The 21,694-nt window shown below is 52.8% G+C and overlaps 1 protein-coding gene across 5 annotated transcripts in view; it reads left to right on the forward strand.

The window, feature by feature from the left end:
- The window catches only part of MYO5B (myosin VB), a 339,234-nt gene that overhangs the window by 310,556 nt on the left and 6,984 nt on the right, over positions 1 to 21,694 (forward strand). For all 5 annotated transcript variants that reach the window (XM_032310014.1, XM_032310013.1, XM_032310011.1 and 2 more), the window contains 10 exons: positions 618 to 718; positions 9,504 to 9,702; positions 9,963 to 10,056; positions 11,163 to 11,306; positions 13,490 to 13,641; positions 15,226 to 15,315; positions 17,096 to 17,246; positions 18,570 to 18,855; positions 19,439 to 19,613; positions 21,369 to 21,449. In XM_032310014.1, coding sequence (XP_032165905.1) covers positions 618 to 718; positions 9,504 to 9,702; positions 9,963 to 10,056; positions 11,163 to 11,306; positions 13,490 to 13,641; positions 15,226 to 15,315; positions 17,096 to 17,246; positions 18,570 to 18,855; positions 19,439 to 19,613; positions 21,369 to 21,449 — 1,473 coding nt within the window. The remainder of the gene's footprint in view (positions 1 to 617; positions 719 to 9,503; positions 9,703 to 9,962; positions 10,057 to 11,162; positions 11,307 to 13,489; positions 13,642 to 15,225; positions 15,316 to 17,095; positions 17,247 to 18,569; positions 18,856 to 19,438; positions 19,614 to 21,368; positions 21,450 to 21,694) is intronic.

Genomic DNA, 21,694 nt, shown 5'->3' on the forward strand with positions numbered 1-21,694 from the left:
TGTTCTTTATAGTTTCACCTTCTGGGACAGACTGGAGACTGGGAGGGGGAGGGGACAGGGACCCTAGAGGACCTGGATCACTCTAGGTATGGCCCAGGGGTGACATGGGGGATACATAGGTAGTCCTGGGTAGTCATGAGTGTGGAGGATCAATGCTGAGACAGACCTTTGGATTTGAGGTGCTGTCACCTCCAGAGACACTGTCACCCCCCCCATAGCCCCCCAACCACCATTCCACATTCAGGGTCTTTTACAGCCAGGCCTTATCATTCTGTGCCTTTGGAAGTCACATTCCTGCCTGGGTTTAACTGCTCTTATTTGAGGTCATCCTAGGCCTTTGTTTTTTCCCCAAAAGCTTGGGTTTTTTTTTTTTTTCTTTCTTTGTAAGTAGTCCCCAGGCCCAGCAGGGAGCCCCACGTAGGGCTTGAACTCATAACCCTGAAATCAAGACCTGAGCTGAGAGCAAGAGTGGAACGCTTAACCGACTGAGCCACCCAGGCACCCCACCCCGCCACCCAAAAAACTTGTTTTTATGCCTCTGTATGTAAAGTTTATGAAGTTGTTTCATGACAGTTGTTTACATTACCAGAGTATAATTTTAATCTGGGACCTTCTAGGAGCCGAACATTAATGCCAGAACAAGTTGGCCTAACAGTGAAAAGCACGTAGATCAGGAAGATGCCATCGAGGCCTATCACGGGGTCTGCCAGACAAACCGGTAAGTCCCACCTCACGGTAACTCTGCCTGGAGGAGGTGATGGGAAGGGGTCTTCCCCAAGCTGCTGTGTGATGTCTGCTTCTCAGACACTGACCCTGTGCTTCAGCATCAGGGTTTACTTTTTACCGGAGGCAAATAAGAAGGAACAGACTCCCTGAATCCCATAGGAAACCACTTGTTAGCTTCTGCAAGACTCCAAGAACACAGCTGGAGCCTCCAGAAGGTAGACCCTCTGACGGGCCTGAGGAAAGGGACCCTCCCTGGGAGGATTGCTGACGGGAGGAGTGGGGAAGATGGTGAGAGTGGCTCGTTGCACTGAGGGGGAAGCCTGCGCCAAATGAGCCCAACAGAGTTGTGGGAGGGGCCGGCTGCGGCTCTTTGCTTTAATACTAGCCAGACTCAATCCTGCTGGTGGGCTACAGTGCCCAGCATTTAAGAGCTGGAACCCAAGCTAGACACCCCAGAGGCTGGACGGGAGAATTAGACCACTGCCAGATGGGCGAACATGAGTTTTCCCTGAATTTTACTTAACCAACCTCTAGTCCCTCCTTAAGGATGAGCTCCCCCAGGTTAAGGCAACAGAGTGTGACCAGGGGAGGCGGCAGGGCCCAGAGGAGACGCCCAGGCAGTGTGGCAGAGCACCTGGCAAATGTGCACCCTGGGCTCCACTCGCTTACTAGCTATACAGTAACTCCCTCAGTAACTTGCCACGGCTCCATGCCTCAGTTTCCTCTTCAGAACTGGGGACAGTCCCAGCATGCACGGTGATGGAGAAGACCATGTGAGCTGGTCTGTGTAGTGCACTGAGAACACTGACCACCATTATTAACGTCTTTGCCTCTTTGTGCCCCTGTGGGTACTTGTCAGAGCAGAGCCAGCCTTGTTCCTGGCTGCCTTTCTCTCTCGCCTCAACCGAGTGTCCCAGTAGTCACTAAGTGTTTTACAGAATTGTTGAAAACCGGAAGCATATCTGGAAAATGTCAGTAGGTGTCACTGAGAATGCAGCCTGATGTTTTCAGCGAGAACGTCACAAAATGACCTGAAGACTTAGTGCTGCGATTTCTAGGTCTTCCAGCCCCCGTTTCTGCAGATAGGGAAACTGAGGCCCAGAAGGGGTGAGCGGCTCTGAGCCCGAAACCGAGTCAGGGTACGATCCGGAAGGCCTGACTCCTGGGCTGGGCTGCTCCCAGCGCACTGTGTAGGTAATCACAAGATTAGCGGGCCCCCAGGAGGAGAGTCTGTTCCCAGAGCGCTGCGGTTCTGTCCCCGAAAGGAGAGAAGGAAGGAACTGAAGGCGAGCTTCTCGGTGCTGAGACGGGAGTCGAGATTTAGTCACTTGAAATGTATCTTGGGTGAAGAAATGCACTGAATAAGAGAACAGACCACAGGTGCAGTATTTGAAATTAAAGGAGGAAGGAAGGAAGCGAGCTGGACCCTGATGGGGGAGCGCGAGTGCGGGTCTTTCTGATCTGCACCGTGGCTCCCAGCAGCTGTCAGCTGCCTTCTTGCTCACCCCGGTGCTTGTCAGGGATCCAGTCCCGGAGGCTGCTTACTTACTGTGGACTTGTCTTCCTTTGCAGCAATAATCATGGTGTGGTAAACTAAAAATAGCTTTTCTTGTATCTTAAAAGAATTGCACTCCCAGCAAGCCCGGGGTACAATAGGGGACTCCCAGCCCGTGACCCCCAGTTAGGTACAGAAAGCTGCCTCATGGAGGGAAGCCTGTAGAACCCGGTCCCCAGTGCCTGCCACAGCTGGAAAGTGACCTGACCAGACCATGATGGGTTTGTGCCTCTCGAGGTTTGGTAACCGCAGCAGTGAGGAAGGAGCGTGGTGGGGGGGCATGCAGGGCAGGGGGGTGCAGACGGCGATTGCTGGGCCCCGGTAGTGAGGCCATCAATTCTTACAAGGGCAGCCCCTGCCCATAAGAGAGCTCCGAAGACCCAGCCTGCTATTTCCCTGTAACGGAGTGTTCTGGTTGGAACAGAAGTTGCATGGATGCATGTGTGCTTTGGGGTGGAGGAGTTACAAAAATCTGTCCTCTATCTAGAAAAAGCTTACACTCTCAGGCAATGGATTTTGCTTAGCTTTCTGGAGGGCTACTCCCCACGCCCAGTCACAGCTCCTCTGAGAGTTCAGGGTCCCCCAGTTTGGAACTTTTTTCACGTGCTAACTTCCAGAGTTTCTAGAGTTCTGTTTCATCTTTATGACTGTGCCTCTTTCTTTGTTCTCCACTTTGGGAGAGAAGCCAGTAATGAGGGTCTGTTCTGGGAAGGAACTGCAGGAAGATGGATAGCTCTTCTGCTTCCAGAAAGTGCTTTCATTTCCACGTTCTGGGAGCTAAGAGAAATCAGCAACATTATGACCATTTCATCTGTGGCCAAAATCAAATTAAAGAGAGGGCTGGTCCTTGCCCCCGGGGATGGGCTGTTGCAGACACAGGTGGGTGTCTGGAGGGTTGGAGGGGGGGAAGCGCTGGGAAAGTGGGTAGCAGAACAGGCTAGGCTCACCTCCAGGCGTGCACTCAGGTCACAGAGCGAGGTAGGAGCAGGAGTGTGGTGAGGGCTCAGGTCTAGCTCTGGGAACAGTGTACCTTTGGCCACTGGCTATTTACACTCAAGTCTGTGGAACTGCAAAGAGAAACTTAGAGTGCATTACTGGACCTCTGCCTGGGCCCCAGGAAACCTCACCATTCCTCTACTCGGCAGGTTCCAGGAAACAACAGGAGGCCCTTGGCACAAAAGGTAGCTTTGCCTGTTGGACAGGCAAAGCCGGGGTTATTACAATGAGCCTGCTGGGGACAGGGGAGATCCTGTTTAACCAGGAAAGGGTGTGTGCACATTTCTTAGGATAGGCTTGGCATTCGTGGCTCATTTGAGACTGAGCCTCGGCCTCCCCAGCTCCCTTCCTTGAATCCTCACTGTCACTGTTCCCAGCTGGAAACTCTGGGGGGCGGTGATTCCCTCATAAGGGTTCCCAAAATTCCCCGGGTCCCAAACCATCAGCATAATTCCTGTCTGCTGTAATTCAGAGGCATGGCCGTATTTATCCTGAGACAATTCACCTTCACGGGCCCCGCCTGTAGCTCAGATTTCTCGCATTCATGGTGCTGGGGTTACGGCCTCCCATTCTCAGAGATTGTGGGGATCGTCCTGGGCAGTTGGGCAGAACATCCAGCTGAGCTGCAGAAATAAGGACATCCATGGAGCAGGACATTTTCCAGTTTTTTAGAGACTGGAAACCGACCATTTTGGTGCTCTTAGGAACCTTAGGAACCTTGCCTGTTTCCGTTTACAAGGAGGCAGGGCCTCCAGCCAGGACAGAGGGATGGCGGTTGGGTCAAAGTCCTCACTGGGCTCTCTGGACAGGGTCCACAGAGAGAAAGCAAAGACTCTCCCACACCTTTTCGGCTGCATGAGCTTTACAGTGAACAAGATTATGTCATTAAAGATCTAGAAGGAACCTCAGATAAGTCAGCGGGGCACTTTCATTTTACACATGAAACAGGTCCAGGACATGTAGGCGGGAACCACGACCACGCCTTTGGGGTGCCTGGTTCTCCAGCCGGGTTCCTCTATGCGGTCTTGCTGCCTTCTTGGAGCAACTTGGAGACTTTACCTGCTGGTTGCTCAAGTGTGTCTGTAGGCTCACCAGGAATGGGGCTCGACACAGTGGTGTGTACACAGCCCATCCTCCTTGAATGTTTGTTGATTTGTTCACTGACCTCTTGTACTTTATTTTTAAAAAATTCTCGTAAGCTGGCGTTTGGGTTTTCCTTCTCCTGCCACTAGGTGGCCCTCCCTCCCAGGCCTCCCCACCATGAGAGCGCACGAAGGGGAGAGTCCCCCTGGAGGAGCCGGTCCTCTTTCATGCAGGAACAAAGGCTCGGACCTGAGCTGGCTGACTGCATTTTCATTAGCCGGTGTGCCCGATTTCCTGAGCCCGCACAGTCTCTACTTTCATCTTTGTGCATCATGCCCGGCCTGTTCCAGAATTAAGAATTCTGAGAGCATCTCCCTCGGAGCAGGGATTAATGCTAACTTCCTCTCTATGTAGCTCAGCAACACACAGGCACCCGCCAGAGGGTGAGAGGTGGGACTCCGTGTGCCATCACGGGAACTATAGGAACACCGTGACCCTCCCGGCCAGAGCCAGCAGCCCCCTCCCTCCTCCTGGGCATCCTGAGGGCCAGCCAGGGTGGGCGGCTGTCCAGGCCAGGCAGGTCCTCTCCCTCTTGGGGTCCCTTCACTCATGGCAAACAAGGTGACGGAAAAGGTCCCGCATTCCTGGTGAGCAAAGTACTGGCTACTGAGCGCCCTAGTTAAATGTGGTAGGAGCTGAGAAGGGACGGGCGCTAGGCTGCCAGCTCCCACTTGACATGGCCAGGGTCCCTTTTGGATTTGCTGGGATAAGTGGAACACACAGGGGGGTTCTATGCTAGGAACTGAAGGGGACTGCTCAAAGTCTCCAGTCAACACAGTCTCTGGGAAGGCCAGGCCTCCGTGAGAGCTCTGGACACTTGAGGAGCCAGAGTCCGAAAGAGGAGAGGCCCCCACGATGGACTTCTTGGCAGTAATCTGCTCGCTGCCCAGCGGGAGGTAGCACAGCCCTGAAAGGAAGGCGTGGAGCCCGCATGCTCCCAGCGGTCCCTGCCCCTTCCCTCTCCTTCAAGCTTCTCAGGGTGGGACCTAGGAGCCGCATGACCCGCTTCCCTCGAGAAGCAGCTTGTGTGGGCCCTGCCAAGGCCTGGGGCCACCCTTCATGAGGCTGCGCTCCGGGGAGGGGGTAACGGGGTAGCTACTCCCCCAGACCTCACCCAGCACCCAGCAGGAGCAACACAGCAGCTCCACTCCTCCGGGGGAAGGGGGTCTCCCTGCTGTGAGGACGGGGTTGCTGATCCGGGCACAGTGGGCACACCGCCTGCGGCTCCTCTGGGATTCCTGCCAGGAAAATTGGGATCCAACCAGCACGAGGAGGATCCCTACACAGAAAGTCGGGGGCAGCCTCCTGGCAGGTGCGAGAGGTTCAAGAGGCTCAGTCTGCGGCCTACAGCCCCCTCCCACCAGCTCTTGAGGATCTCCTGTGTGTGCCTCAGGGAGCTACATGGCTGGGGGTACGGGGGGCATGCGCCTGACCTCCAGGAGGGACTCATCTGGCACTAGGCAGGCACTGGGCCCCTGGGGAGGGTCAAAGGATTTGCAAGGAGACGGCAGCTGGCCATCTGCTTTCCAGGTTGAGTGAATAAGAGAGATGCCACCCAGTCCCTGGGGTTGGGGCAGAGACAGTTCCGCAGGCATCCTGCTTGGCCTTTATTCATGGTTTATGCACAACTGCACAACTGCGCAACTGCGGTGAGGGCTGGAGGTGAGGTGAGCTGATGCTTTTGCGTCCTTAGTGACAAAGTGGAGAATGGCCTTGAAAAGCAGACCGCTATCTCCCTGCTCCCTCCCATGGAGCTATCTCCCTCAGTGTCACCAAGCCTCGAGCCTCGTGTCCCAGGTCAGAGCACAGCAGATGCCGCCTCCCCGGAGGCCCTCTGGGGCTTCTACTGAGCGCGGGCCTCGCCTCCCTGCCCTATTTGCGGGTCTCCTCATTCTCTTTCCTTTTCTGAATCCTTCTGGGGGGGTGGGGAGAGGGGGGCGACCACTGCTGTTCACAGAGTGTATTGGGGCAAGTGCAGCCTTTGGCTCCCATCGTGATCTGCAATCCCCCATGAGAGCGCACGAACCCCCTTCTGAGACCCGGCCTGGGGAACAGGGACGTTGTTAGGTGCTCAGGGGCTGGTGATCACAAAGGAAGAAGGGAAGCTGGGAGTTTGAGCTTTTCCCTTTCTTTTGTTTTTTGGTTTCCACCGCTTGGCCTCTCTTTCCTGGACGTTCTGCCTCCCTGTCTCTTCCCTCTACACTCGATGCCCTGTTTTTTGTCCTTTATTTCTAGCAAGACTGAGGATTGGGGATATTTGAATGAAGATGGAGAGCTCGGCTTGGCCTACCAAGGCCTAAAGCAAGTTGCCAGGTCACGCATACGCCTTCCTGCCTGCGCCTGCTCTGTCTGTCCTGCCTGCTCATGTCTACGCTTACCTGTCTCTCCCCTGGAGTGGAGGCCAGGGCCCGAGTCTCAGGGGTGCTGTGGGCTGCCCCTCGCGTCACTTGGCTGGCTCTCTGTGTCCGGGCTCTGTGTGGATGAGGCCCGGGGAGCTGCTCATAGGGGTCTAGGCGACAGCAGCTGAAGGCTCAGGGGAACCTTCCTGGGGTCAGGACACTCACTGATGCTTCTAGGATTCAAGGAACTTGCCGCTTCAGTGGAAGATCTAGAACCTGAACCCTCCACGTGGTACCAGAATCTGAATAAGCCACTGGCCTTGAGCTGTGGGTGAGCAGTTTACCAAGGGAGGTTAGACACCATGTGATGGTCCTGTCCCACTTTGGCTGCCTGCGTGTGGCCCTTTGGGTCTGTGGCATAGCTTGGCGAATTTGAGCCCCCCAGCAACCAAAGCAGCAATGGTCCACAGGCTTGTGTCCCAGAAGAGGCCATGGCGGTGGGGTCCGTGGTGGCCCAGGCCCCTCAGCCTGGCGGTGGTGGGGCCGGGTGGGAACCTGATGCCCTCCCATACTACCTCCAAAGCGTTACCTGCCCATGACCTGCTGGAGGGCCCATTACAGCAACAAGAATCTGTTCTTGGGAGAAGAAAGTCCAGATCAGCTGGTCCTCGAGGCAGCGTGCCTCCTGTCTCTAGGTTGCTAAGTGGCCCCACCGCCTGTGAGCAAGGCGACCTCGGTCTCTTCCCTCGCTGCTCTGATGTGGATCAGAATGGGACCTGCCTCACGGAGTCATTCTAAGGAATAGGGTTAAGGCAGGTGGAGCATTTTGGCATGTGCCTGGCACATAGTAAGCACAGGACCCATATTATCTGACATTTTTGTTATAATGGCCATTATTCAGTAAGACCTGCCCCAACGAGAAGTTTGTTTTATTGGGGAGGGAAGCCCCGTGTAAAACCAGGTGATTCCTTGTGGCTCTCTATCAGCAGATTGGATTTTTTTTTTTTTAATAAGCAAATGAATGCATTAACAAAACTGAAAGGTCAGACGTATCTATCAGGAGACCCGGCTTCTAGAACCAGCTCCGTCACTGGCTGAGGCCCCTGAACTCTTGGCCTCAGAGGAGGTGTGTCGAGCCCGGTGCTTGTCTAGGGATTCTCCTATCTTGCCCAGAACTGAAGCCACCCAACTACAGTCTAGATGGAGAATAAGAAAGCTGCCGGCACAAACTCACAGCCCAAGTCAGGAACCGAATCCTGAGGGAGAGTCCTTAGAACCTAGTGGTTTCTGTTCTCTCTTGAGACGTTTATAACTTTCTGGTGATGCTTTTAGCGTATTGTAGCCAAGATGCTCTCTAAATATCCTGTGTCCTCTAAAATGCTTATTTAATCACAGAGCTCTTCTCTCTAATCCTCACGTCATTAGTGCTTTCAGCTGATGACGCGGCATGTGGCGTGGGTGAGTCAGTCAGTCTTCCAGCATTTCTTCACTTGTATGAATGTGTTGAGAAGCCCCTGGGAGTCGGGCATTGCTTCCCGTGTCACTGTGGAGCTGACTGAGCTACAGAAGACATGGGCACAGCCATGGGGGCGTTGACAGCATAGACTCCCCATCTCTAGCTCCCTTGGCAACTTGGTCCGTCCTCTCTTGTGGCCAAACTAGCACAACTGTAGAACAAAACAAAACAAAACAAAAAAGGTGTCTCCAGGGCAGCTGGGGACTCTTACTGGCATTTCTGAGGCACTTCCAGGTTCCTGAGTCTAAGCTCTGGTCACTGTCTTGGCACACCCCTGGGAGAGACCGAAGAGAATTTTCGAGCATGTGGGTCTTGTCAGACAGCTTTTGGCGTACCTTTCATCCAGACGTCCTACCTTTCTTTCATGTGATGTTCACTACCCTGAATCAGAACATTTGCTCTTGAGCCCAAGAAGGTAGCACCTCGTTCCCATTAGTGCTTCCCGGGGAGGAGGAAGCTGCTTGGGAAGCTTCGAGAATCCCTTGCCTTCTCATGACGGATGGAACAGGCGTCTCCCAGAATTGCCTGGGGAGCTTTCAGACTCAGAGTCTTCTGAGACTTCTTGCCAACCTTGCCCAGATCTTCTCAAGATTCTTCTGCTTCTGTTCATGACACCAGCTGATCTGAAAGCTTCCCCCCGATGGTTCGCCAGGAGCCTTAATTTCTGTTTTGACTAGAGAAGAATTTGTGTATTTATGGCCGCAGACAAAGTGGAGGTGATGGTGACGAGAAAAAGGAGGGCGCTCAGGTTTCGCCTTTCTAAGACAGGCAGATAATCTAGGATAGAGGAAATACGCAGGCACTAGTTCAGTCTACTAGGCTTTTGTCTTAACAAGGAGATTCTTGAGAAGCTGGTGCAGATGTGGATACTTTTCTGTAAATGATGCTGTAAGAAATTTATTTCTGTGGATGGCAATTTGACACAGAGACAATTTCTCAATCCGAAACCAATCGCCTGTGTAGGATGAGGAACGGAATGGGGGAGGGGGTGGCAAGGAAAAGGCCTTGGACCAGGGGTGCGCATTTGGCCCCGAGTTCCCATCCTCGGACAGGACGGGACGGGCTGGGCTGCTTGCCAGACTGTTCCCCTCGGCGTCTTCCCCGTTGGGTTTGTGCAGTTGCTGCTGCTGTGTGCTTGGCTGCTCCCCATTGCGTGTCCGTCTGTGGCCCCTCACATGGGGCGCTGACCTGAGCCCCACGGTCACCGGCCCCCCTCCCCCTGGTGCAGGCTGCTGGAGGCACAGCTACAGGCCCAGAGCCGCGAGCACGAGGAGGAGGTGGAGGGCCTCAAGGCGCAGGTGGAAGCCCTGAAGGAGGAGCTGGACAAGCAGCAGCAGACCTTCTGCCAGACGCTGCTGCTGTCCCCGGAGGCCCAGGTGGAGTTTGGTGTCCAGCAGGAGATCTCCCGGCTGACCAACGAGAACCTGGTGAGTGATGTTGCCCATCGGATCACACTCTGGAAAGTCACGTTCTGGAAACAGTTGGAGCCAGCGATGGCCTTTAGCTAAATGGGCCAGGTTTCCATCCTTGGCCCCATAGCAGGAACAGAATCTAGAAACCACCCTTCAGTAAGGGTTTAGGACTGGGGTTAGTGGCCACCGAGGGCCACCCTGGGCCCCAGGATTCTAGCCCCTGCCCTCCAGGGCCGGGTTAAGTCTGTTCTCACACTGCTTCCCTCTGATTTTAGGACCTCAAAGAACTGGTAGAAAAGCTGGAAAAGAATGAGAGGAAGCTCAAGAAACAACTGAAAATTTACATGAAGAAGGTCCAGGACCTAGAAGGTAAGGCCCATGAGAGAGAGAGAGGGGTGTGTGTGTGTGTGTGTGTGTGTGTGTGTGTGTGTGTGTGTGTGAAGGGAACAGAAGGCCCGCTTCCCTCTGCAGGTTCTTCCTGCTTCCCCCGTCCTCTGGTGCCTGTGCCCAGTCCAGCTGTGGGATAGGCCAAGTCAGACCCCACAGGCTCACACGTTCTCAGGTGGTTGGAATCTGGATGAAGATAAGTCAGCCCGGCAGGTGTTTGGGTGCTTCCTCTGAGCTCTGCACTGAGACCGTGGCCCTGTGGCCCTGCCCTCAAAGGAGCTGGGAGGCGAAGCTTTTTGGTGTGGGGGAAAATGCTACATAACACACAGACCCCGGCCACAGGGGCCTCACTCCGTGTGACGGGTAGTCAGGAAGGAACAGGGTCAGTCCTATGATTTCTAACCTTAAATTTCTAACCTTGAATCTGGCCCAGAGAGGTCAGGCAGTTTTAAATTTCTTCCAGAAACATCCAGAATGTGCTTGCTCTGACTCCTTGCTATAAATCTGTCAGCCCCGGTCCTTCTTGACACATGCCACCTGGCATGGAATCCTCTCTGGGTCCCCCCACTGCCTGGACCCCCCCATCCTTTTACTCTCATCTCAAGAGCTGTCTCCCCAGGGTTGAGTCCCATCTCTCGTCCTAATACCAAGTGCCTCTGGGCACAGCACCCAGTACGGGTGTCATTTGCTTACTCAGCTGGTTATGCCCACCTGCTGCTTTGGAGGAGGATCTAGGAGGAGAGGCTGCGTGTTCTGCTCAGCCCCTCTCCATCCCTGAATCTCTCTGCTCTCTTTGAGTTCTCCTTCTCCTGGCCTCTCAGGCTTCAGGCTTCTCTCTCTCATTCAGTCTTGAAGACCTGTCATTCATTCTTCTGAATTCTTATCCTGCGGGGCCCCCAGTGCCTGGTGCTAAGCTCCTTGGAGTGTGGTCTGGGCCACAAGGACAGACCACGTGAGGGGTGTGGGAGCTCAGAGAACCTGGAACGCTGGATCCCCAGAGTGAAGCACCACTGACCTAAGGCACCCCTGCCTCTCGGGCCTGCAGCCTAGAGCTCTCTCTTCATGCTCCCTGTCTCTTCCCTGCCCAGCCGCCCAGGCACTGGCCCAGAGTGAGCGGAAGCGACATGAGCTCAACAGGCAGGTCACCGTCCAACGGAAGGAGAAGGACTTCCAGGGCATGCTGGAGTACCACAAGGAAGACGAGGCCCTTCTCATTCGGAACCTGGTGACAGGTCGGGACCCTCTGTGGCATCCCACCCCCCACACAGCTCCTTCCCCAGCTGCGTGGCCAACCCAGCATAACCCACCCCCCACTCTGCACCCCACCACCTCCCACCCATCCTTGGCTCTCCGTCACCCTCCCTTCACATGGCTGCTTCTCTAACCAGCTCCCAACAACCCCGCCCTCCCCAGGCCATGCTCATGCTTTGATGCTATGGGGACCACATGCCAGGCTCTTGGATGCAGCTCTCCTTGCCACCCCGAGCCACAGCCTGGTTTGCCACGTGGCCCGGCTCTCTCCCCTCTGGTCCTGCTCCACCCGGCTTCCCCAGGCCTGCCTTTCTGCCCAACCCAGCCCAGTCCAGCAGCCGCCTGCAGAGTAGGAGGAGGAGGCTTGGAGGAGAGAGTCCTGGGTAAAAAAAAAAGGGAAGAATCTTGGGTAGACGGTCCTCTGGACCCTGAGCTACAAGCTCCTTTACTTGGAGCCTTAGATGTTCCGTAAAATGCGGACGTGGGAAATACAATAGATGGGAAATATGACCAGAGAAAGTGCTATGCTGAAGTCACAGACTCTTCTCAGTGTGACGAATATGAAATGGCTGCTTTTTGCAGGGGCATGAGATAGTCAACTAGGAGGTCAGGGTTGTTTTAGAGAAATGTGAGTTTGCCAGAGTTGCACCCTGCTGAGCAGCTTGCTGAGGGCCAAATGCTGTGGACTCTAGCCTAGGGCAGATTTTCCCTCCCTTCTTTGCGTTGGGTATTTCTAGCGACTGAGTGCTTTGGCTCTTTTTCTAAAGGCTAATTCCCCCTAGAGCTGCCCAGCAATCTGACGGGAAGCCCCTCTTCCTTCAGCAGGCTGCATCTGATTCTAAGGCTTCTAGGAATGAGCCTTTCATCTCTGGGGAATGAAAGTCAAAGTCCCAACCATAGAGTCCGAAACGAACGGGACTGCTTGTGCCAGCAGACGGTGGCTCCTCCCCACTGTCCCGGCTCAGGCAGCCCCAGACGAGGCCATCTCCCCCTAAGCTGCCTGCATGTCACACCCAGTCTCCTTCCCTCTAGTCATCCAAACAAATGCCAAAACACCATCCGACCTCCTCCTAGGTCCCTGGCACAAGCGGTTGCTGTGGAGGATAGAGATGTGTCGAGCCGTTGGTCCTGCCCCAAATACTAACACTTAGCTGGGCAGACCAAGTGAGTCTATAGGACACGGGACTCAGGTCACGATAGGACAGCCCAAGACAGGACAAGCTGTACACAGGTCAGGCCACCCGTCAGTGGAGAGGCTGGCGAGACAGGTGTCACAGTGTGGCCCTTGGGGGGTGGGGAATGGCCGTGGCCACTCAGCAGCCTACTTGATCTATTCCTGGCTCTGAGGAGGTCTAGGCAGCTGCTGCCAAGTACATAGTTTCCAAACGGACAGTTAAGTGGGCTAAAGGTCCCTGTTGCCTTCCGGGCCCCAGCACATGGGCTCTGGCTTTGGAAATTTGCGGTCTGCCAGCTTCTCCCGGAACCTGCTCTCACAGTCTGCTGCGGGAGAGTCCGGTGTGCCGCAGTAGGAAGCGCCCCGAGCTCTCTCACTGGCTGGGGAGCCGGCTCCTCCCTGCGGCTGGCCCCGGGCCCTCTGTGTGGAAACCTGGCAGAGAGCTACCTGTGGGCTCTTCTCCTTCATGTTCTAAGGACCAGGCATTAGGACCCTGTCTTATTGTTCTGGCCAAACAATGAGGAATGTGCTTTTGTGAGTTTGGGCTTTTAACTAGTTTCTAAAACTAGTACTCGGGGTCAGGAGGTGTCTGTGTATCCCTGACAGCTTCTCCCCTACTCCTCCTCCAGCCGCCCGGCCCCTTGAAAGGTTACTCTTAGAGGAGCTCCAGGAAAATATTGAAAATACTTGTATTTCAGGGCCGCCGAGGTGCCTCAGTCAGCTAAGCATCTGCCTTCATCTCAGGTCATGATCTCAAGGTCCTGGGATCAAGCCCCGCATCAGGCTCCCTGCTCAGCAAGGAGTCCGGGTCTCTCTCTCCCTCTGTTTCTCCCCCAGTTTGTGTGCCCTCTTGCTCATTCTCTCCCTCAAATAAATAAATAAAATCTTTAAAAAAAAAAAAAAAAAAGAGGAAAGAAAATATTTCAGAGCAGGCTTCTCAGAGCCCCAGGCATCTGCTAGAGTCTAACTCTTGGCTTTTGTTGCTGTCAGAGCTGAAGCCACAGACGCTGGCGGGCACCGTGCCCTGCCTTCCTGCCTACGTCCTCTATATGTGCATCAGGCACGCCGATTACGTCAACGATGACCTCAAGGTGCACTCCTTGCTGACCTCCACCATCAACGGCATTAAGAAAGTCCTGAAGGTAGGTGCCTCGCGCCAGAGGTGGTGGTTGGCAGCAGACAGAGGGATGCCTACGGCTCCCCATAGCTCGACCCTGTCTGGGCTTTCCTCGCGTCTCCAGCTCTGAAGGTGCAGCTCGCCTGCGGAGCCCGGATGCTCAGGCTCAGAAACGGCGGGACGCCCAGAAATCCAGTGTTGCTGTCCAGCCGCCTCCAGGGAACCCTGGTGCTTTCAAAAGCCTTGGCCTGTGGTGCCAGGAGGATGCTGTGCTCCACTCCAGGGAAGGCTGACCCTGCCCTGCAGTGCCACGCAGGAACACAACCTGAATAGAGACTTCCTCCCAGACCTTTCCGAGGAGCTGGGTGCCTGCTGCCCAGGCAGGGCAGTGGCCCAAGGAAGGGTATAAACATTTATCAGGTTCTGAAGTGAGGAGGCCCCGGGCCAGGACAGGGCTGCTTATGGGGCCCTCACTGGAGGAACTCCACTTAAAGGCATGAGGCCCCTTACCAGTGTAGTGACAGCTTCTGCAGAAGGATGCTGGCCTGCAGGGAGGGGAGAGGCCAGGCCACATAGAAGCTATGGGGAGAGGTAAGCTTTTTGAGGGAGATCAGCCCTCTGTAAGAGAGATTTATGACTCGGCACAGGCCCCCACCCCAAGCGGCATTGCTCTGAGGCCGCCCCCCGTTCTCACCCGCTCTGCCACTCTGCGGCGTAAGCCATCCCCAGAAGCATGGAATCTAGACCGCTGTCACTTGCCCCCCTATCCTTCTGGGAGTGTGTCACACCAGCCTGTAGCTTCTGGCTTTGTGCCAGCTGTGTCTCAGTTACCGCACCTCCTGCCCAATTTTATCCGCTCCTGGCTCTAAACAGACATGCTGGCAACTCTTGGGTCTGAGTCTCCTGCCTGGACCCCTCACTCGAGCTCATTCAGAGGCTTGTGCTGGTCTGGGCAAGTCAAAGGCTGACTTAAGAGGTCACTGCCTCAGGAAAACACTCCCTAATCACCAGGCTCCACCGGCATGCCCAGCCCTACCTGTCACTCTCTGTCTGACCCCTTTGTTTTATTGCCATTGAAGCTCCCATCTCTGACGTTTAAACAGGGGCAGTGTTACTGGATGAAACGAACTCTGTGCAGTCATCGGCCTTAGGGCAGAAGTGGTGTCTCAGCTCTTTGGGCTGTGCAACAGCCTTTTTCACCAAGTTATGGTTTATAGTCATTTTCCAGAGGGTTGAACCCATTGGACATCTGCTCTCTCAATAAACGGAGTGCCAGAATGTTCACTGGCGTGCTCCTCCCATCTCCTGGGTTGGATCGGTGATGGTTTGGAGCCTGCCGGGGCCAGCTGCCCAGGGCTCAGCATACAGCCCAGGGATGCACAGAGGTGCGCCACTGCTCAGGGAACCAGGATGGGGGCCTCTGTGCCCCTCCCAGCAGTGGAGGAATGGTAACACAGCCCCTGGACAGTGGATCTCCTCTTCATGATGGGCCATCGTGTCTGCTTGGGGCATGCTGAGTAATTCTAGAAACCTGGAAAGACAGGTTGCAGGTGAGTGTTTAACCAGATGGGAGCCCCTACTAACGAGAGATGTCTTTTTCTTTCCACAGAAGCACAACGAGGACTTCGAGATGACATCATTCTGGTTATCCAACACATGCCGCCTCCTTCACTGCTTGAAGCAGTACAGCGGGGATGAGGTACGTGTTGAGATAACCCAATGCCTAAAGGGCACTCAAAAACCATTAAAGCACCCCAGATCCCCCGCCAGACACTCGCTTCCTTGGACAGAGCAATGTGCGTCCTGCTTCAGAACAGATGTCAGCTCAGAGACTGGGCTGTCGTGGAGGGCAGCCCTGCTCTGTCCAAACGCGGTTCTACCCTGAGGAGAGCATGTCAGGTCTGTCCAGCACCATCTGGGACCTCAGGCTCAGGGCACACCTTCTTCTACCTGGTAGCTAGACTCAGGGATAGGCAGGGCTCAGGGCACACCTTCCTCTACCTGACTCAGGGATAGGCAGGCCACAGCACACCTGTCCTCTAGGTGGCCTTGACGGTCCCAGCAGCCCCAGAAAGCACCTGGAATCAAATAAGTAGAATTGGTGGGGAAATGAGTTTACGTGACCCATCCTTTATCCGAGAACCCCTGGGACTTTCCAGGGAGAGCCTTGTGACCTTAAATTTTGGAAGCATCTGTGGAAGAGCCCCGTTTCCTTGAATGCCGGAAGAAAGCCCAGTCAGTTGTCTCATGTGTGAGACTGTCTTTTAAGCCAACCGGTAGTTTGTCCATTTTAAGGCAGACACCGAGAAGGGGCACAATGTGATGAGACCACGTTTTTACACCTTGACCTGGAGGCCCAGCTTCTTACTTCTAACCAAATTTGATTCCTTGACCTGCAGCCCAACTGATTGCATTATTTCCTATCTTGCTCTGGCCCTCGAGAGCCCAGCTTCATTTGGAACCCACCGTTCCCAACACTGGTCCCTGAAAGAACTATGCCCATGCTCTGCATATAGCCCCATAGCTCGGTGACCCAGGCCATGTCCTCACTCTGGCTTCTCCAGTAAAAATTCCACCTCTCCTCACACACCACTCCCAGGCCCCTGGGTGGGGGGTGCCTCCACTTTTCCTTTCTGCCCTTCCTTTTTCACTTTTATTCAAAATAATATATTGGGGCAGGGGCATAAGACCCGAAGCACAGTATAGCCAGATCAGTGTAGTGTAAATAAAGATGGAGAAAAATATGTATCTTAGCTGTCACAGTGATTCCTTCTTTCACCTGCTTTTTAGTTTTTATTTAAAAATGCTTTTTAATGGGGACCTGGTTTGAGAGACTTCGCTGGGGATGGTCACTCTTTGGAAGACTTGGTCTTTCTGGCTGCCCTTGGTGTACCTCGGCCTGAATACAAAGGGCTGTTGGTCCCCCGACTCCCCTCGATACTAGCAACTCTTGACCACATTATTTCCTCTTGTTCACGTAGAAAGCTAAGGGGACAAGCTGCTGTAGCTGTGAGATCATTTCTGTTTGTCTATTAATTCTGATGCCCAACAATAGAATCCATGTAAAATTTCCCGTTATAAAAGCATCATCTGACCCGGCCGTACTCCTTCCGCGGCTGTGCATTTCACACTGTAAGGTATCCTGGCCTGTTAGGAGAGAGGGACAGAGACTCAGGTCGGAGGCCTCTTTCCCTGGAGCTCACACCAAGCTGGGTCTGCTGCTGCAGGGAAATCACCCCAAGATGTGGACTAAGTGATTCGGGCCTCTTAATTCAAACAGCTCCGACTTCTCTATCATGCTGAGGTTTTGCTCTGCCTTCAGATTCAAGGGCCCCCCACTGAGGCCTCAAGGAACTGACAGGCTCTTGTGGACCATCATGTTAACAGAGGCTGGTGGAACCCCCAGATAGGGTGTCATGGATGAGATGGAGACCCGGAAGTCCTGCCGAGCCTCCTTCAAATGCCCTTTCTCTCTGCAGGGCTTCATGACTCAGAATACGCCCAAGCAGAATGAGCACTGTCTTAAGAACTTCGACCTCACCGAATACCGTCAGGTGCTGAGTGACCTTTCCATTCAGATCTATCAGCAGCTCATTAAAATCGCCGAGGGTGTGTTGCAGCCTATGATAGGTAAGTGGGCAGCAGCAGATCTCCAGCACTCATTGTGGGGTCAGAAACGACGGTGAACACCGCCTGCTGTCAGGGAAGCCCATACCTTAGGTGTGGCTTCCAGAAAACTAGAACCTTCCCACTGAAGGCAGCAAGGAGGTGTGTGCTGTGTGCTCAGAAGAGCTAGGAGGTCTTCCATAGGTACTAAGTATAAATCCAAAAGGTTATCAATGCATATAGAGTAAAAAATATAATCCTCATGCCCATATGTGTACTTTATTCATGAAAAAAAATAAAAGCATTAAGCAGGGGCACATGAAGAAACACAGTGGCAAGTACTCATACAATAAGTACTTAACAGAACACTCTGTCCAAAGCAGTAGACTTGGGCACTTAGCAATAAATCAGAATTTAAACATGAGGGGCCTTTTGTTTTTTGAGTCAGGAGTGACACATCCACATATCACTCAGGATGCTCCAAGAAGGCTGGGGAGGAAGTTGTCCCTTGTGCCTGTGTTGTGAAGCTTTCCCCTGGGTTCTTACAACACAGATAGGTTATATGTAGATTCCAAGTTGGACAGAGCACTCCATGCCATCCAGAACCTTATCTAGCATAAGGTTCATTCCACATTGTTATTCCTGAGAACCTTCTTATGAGGCACAGGGCGTAGAGAACACTGGGAGTGCTTCATGATTCCGAATCATGTGATGGCTAATAGCAACAATTCGGGAGTTGGACACACCTGGATTCAAATCCTGGCCCTGCTGACTCCTAGTGGTATGACCTTAGGCAAGTAATTTTAACTTCCGTATGCCTCAGTTTTGTCACCAGGAAATGGGTTGTTGGGAGTTGGAAAGAAATCCTGAGTATAAAGGCACATAGTTAAACACTGGGTAGAAAGTGTAAGAAGACCAGCTAACCTGAGATTTATATGGTCAGTGGCTCATGGAAAAGAGCGTTTTGAAAACGAGGAGGATGATCTCAGGGTCCAAGACGAAGTCAAGGGCTGGGCTGGTACTATACCCAAGCTGCTCAATTCTCAAACTTTGTACTTAGCACAGAAACCAGTACAGAACTGAGTTGGTACGTGCCCATTATCTTTGTCCCATAATGAATTTAAGCACAAATTTGGTCCAACATTTCTATAGGCAAACCTCATTCCATATAGACTCCAACACATTAGCAATCCGATGCTCAATGCTGTGAGTTTCTGAGCACATCAACATTGTATGCCGGTGGATGGTGCCATCGCCAAAGCCCAAGGCGCTGAATGATCTTAGTGGTCCAAGAACAGATCTTCCGTGGGGAACACGCCAGCTTCTCCAACCACGCTTTTCTTTCAGTCTCCGCCATGTTGGAAAATGAGAGCATTCAGGGTCTCTCTGGTGTGAAGCCAACGGGCTACCGGAAGCGCTCCTCCAGCATGGTGGACGGGGACAACTCCTACTGCCTGGAAGCCGTCATCCGCCAGATGACTTCCTTCCACACGGTCATGCGAGACCAGGGCCTGGACCCTGAGATCATCCTGCAGGTGTTCAAGCAGCTGTTCTACATGATCAACGCCGTGACCCTCAACAACCTGCTGCTGCGGAAGGATGTCTGCTCGTGGAGCACCGGCATGCAGCTCAGGTAGGAGCGGGGTGCCCTGCCCGAGCCTCGTGGCCGGAGGGGCCCTCCCCCGCCGGCTAGAGTCGGATCCCGGGCCCTTTGTCTGGCAAGGACCTAGCTGCCGGTCCTTGTCACAGTCAGTGCGAGACACAGTTCCATCACCTGCTCGTTTGTTGGTGGAACTCCACACCGAGGCGGTAACCTGGGAAACCAATGAGTTCAGAGCTTTAACGACGTTGACGCACTCGAAAGACTGTAAAGACAGTGTGGGTAGGTCAGGGGGAAACCCCAGCGAGGCTAGAGACTGGAGAAGGCTCACATAGATGTATGTTTGTGAAGGTGAAGTACCAATCGCTTCAGTTCGGTAGATCGAATACACAGACACTTCACGTCCCTCAGCTTTGCTTGATTTTAAACACCCATTCATCGCTGTATTCATTCAGCAAAGTGCTCTTCAGGATTTGCTCCGTGTGAGCTCGTGAGGGTGAAGAGCACGATCCCACTGTTTGCAGCCGGGTGGTACCACAGGCACTGCCGCCAGGTGTGCTCGCCCCTGGCCCTTAGGAATCCGGCCTAACTCGGCTCCCCTTGACCTGTGTCTAAGGTACAACATAAGCCAACTTGAAGAGTGGCTTCGGGGAAGGAACCTTCACCAGAGCGGAGCTGTCCAGACCATGGAACCCCTGATCCAAGCAGCCCAGCTTCTGCAGCTAAAGAAGAAAACCCCGGAGGACGCAGAGGCCATCTGCTCCCTGTGCACCTCTCTCAGCACGCAGCAGGTACTCCCTGCCCTGCCTGCCCTCCCCCAGAAAACCGTATGCCTACTAGGACTCGGTTGCAGAGATGTGACCAGACTGTCAGAAGATAAATCCTGCCCACACCTGGGATGGCTTGCCCTCCACCATGAGTATGCCTATTTAGAAATGGGCCAGCACAAAGCAGCCTCACAAAATGAGACCAGCACAAGAAAATCATGCTTTCTTTCTTCTTCTTTTTTTTTTTTTTAAGTTTTTATTTATCTATTTATTTAACAGAAAGCGCAAGCAGGGGGAGGGGCAGAGGGAGAGGAAGAAGCAGTTTCCGCTATGAGCAGGGACCCTAATGCAGGACCTGATCCCAGGACCATGACCTGAACCAAAAGCAGACACTTAATCACTGAGCCACCCAGGCACCCCCAAATCCGACTTTCTAAGTTAGATCATACACCTTCTTCTCCCTGTCGAGCACCTAAAGAACAAAATCCAAACTCAGTATCATAAATATACCTTTCCTGACCTCCCCACTAACCACTATAACATGAAATGACAAACTCTTCAGAGAACTGCTCCTTTCTACAGACGTACTGCAAGTTTGCCAACTTTACCCCCCTTTTAAATATATTTTGCTTTCCGAAGTTTACTTCTAGAGTTCAGCTGGCCTCGCTTTGCATTTGGGCAGGCTACTTCCACCCAACAGTCGGCAGGCAGACAGAAGATTATCCTCTCTGTTCAATTAGGAAAAATTGTTCCTTTTATTAAGTGATTTGGGGGTGGGAGGAGGTAGGGAGGTGTGGTAAAAATGATACTTTCATTATCTAAGGTAAGATCTCCAGTACTCTTTAAGAAATCTTTACATGACTAGTAGGTAAGAGGCTGAGAGTTTCAGGCAGGTTTCCTAGAACATCATCTTTTTTTTTTTTTTTTTTTTAATTTCTTTTCAGCATAACAGTATTCATTGTTTTTGCACCACACCCAGTGCTCCCTGCGATCCGTGCCTCCCTAATACCCACCACCTGGTTCCCCCAACCTCCCCCGCCCCTTCAAAACCCTCAGGTTGTTTTTCAGAGTCCAGAGTCTCTCACGGTTCACCTCCCCTTCCAATTTCCCAACTCCCTTCTCCTCTCCATCTCCCCTTGTCCTCCATGCTATTTGTTATGTTCCACAAATAAGTGAAACCATATGATAATTGACTCTCTCTGCTTGACTTATTTCACTCAGCATGATCTCTTCCAGTCCGGTCCATGTTGCTACAAAAGTTGGGTATTCATCCTTTCTGATGGAGGCATAATACTCCATAGAGTATATGGACCACATCTTCCTTATCCATTCGTCCGTTGAAGGGCATCTTGGTTCTTTCCACAGTTTGACGACCGTGGCCATGGCTGCTATAAACATTGGGGTACAGATGGCCCTTCTTTTCACTACATCTGTATCTTTGGGGTAAATACCCAGTAGTGCAATTGCAGGGTCATAGGAAAGCTCCACTTTTAATTTCTTGAGGAATCTCCACACTGTTTAGAACCATTATCTTTTAAGCCAGGAGCGGGGGTGGAGAGGCATGATGGAGACAGGAGTAAGGGCTCAGGTCTACTGGACGAAGCCTCTGATCTGTAGTTTACAAACTGTAGGCTCCTCTCCTCGATTTCACTCCAGCTCCAAGGTATGGGTCTTGTGTAAAGAAGAGTATACTCTTGTGAGTGTCCTATATTCATTGAAATCCAAAAGTTGTCATATATTCCTTTAGGTCTTGCTAAGCTTTTGCTTTTATTCCAACAGATTGTCAAAATTTTAAACCTTTATACTCCCCTGAATGAATTTGAAGAACGGGTAACCGTGGCCTTTATACGAACAATCCAGGTGAGTTTTAAAACATTAATCAATTTTCTAAAGTCCTGGTCCAAAACTAGAATCAATTTTATAAAGCTCTCACCTAAAACTAATAAAGGAAATAAAAGTTTAGAGTTTAACTTTGCTTCTCTGTATTAATAAATCACTGGTTATATTCTAAGCCAAAAGACCTTACATACTAAGGCTTTTCATTTGGGTAAATACTAACTGTATCACGCATAAATAACTTAGCTGTATACACAAAAGACTGAACT

This window comes from Mustela erminea, chromosome 13 (genome assembly GCF_009829155.1).
Source record: "Mustela erminea isolate mMusErm1 chromosome 13, mMusErm1.Pri, whole genome shotgun sequence".
Classification (NCBI taxonomy): Eukaryota; Metazoa; Chordata; class Mammalia; order Carnivora; family Mustelidae; genus Mustela; species Mustela erminea.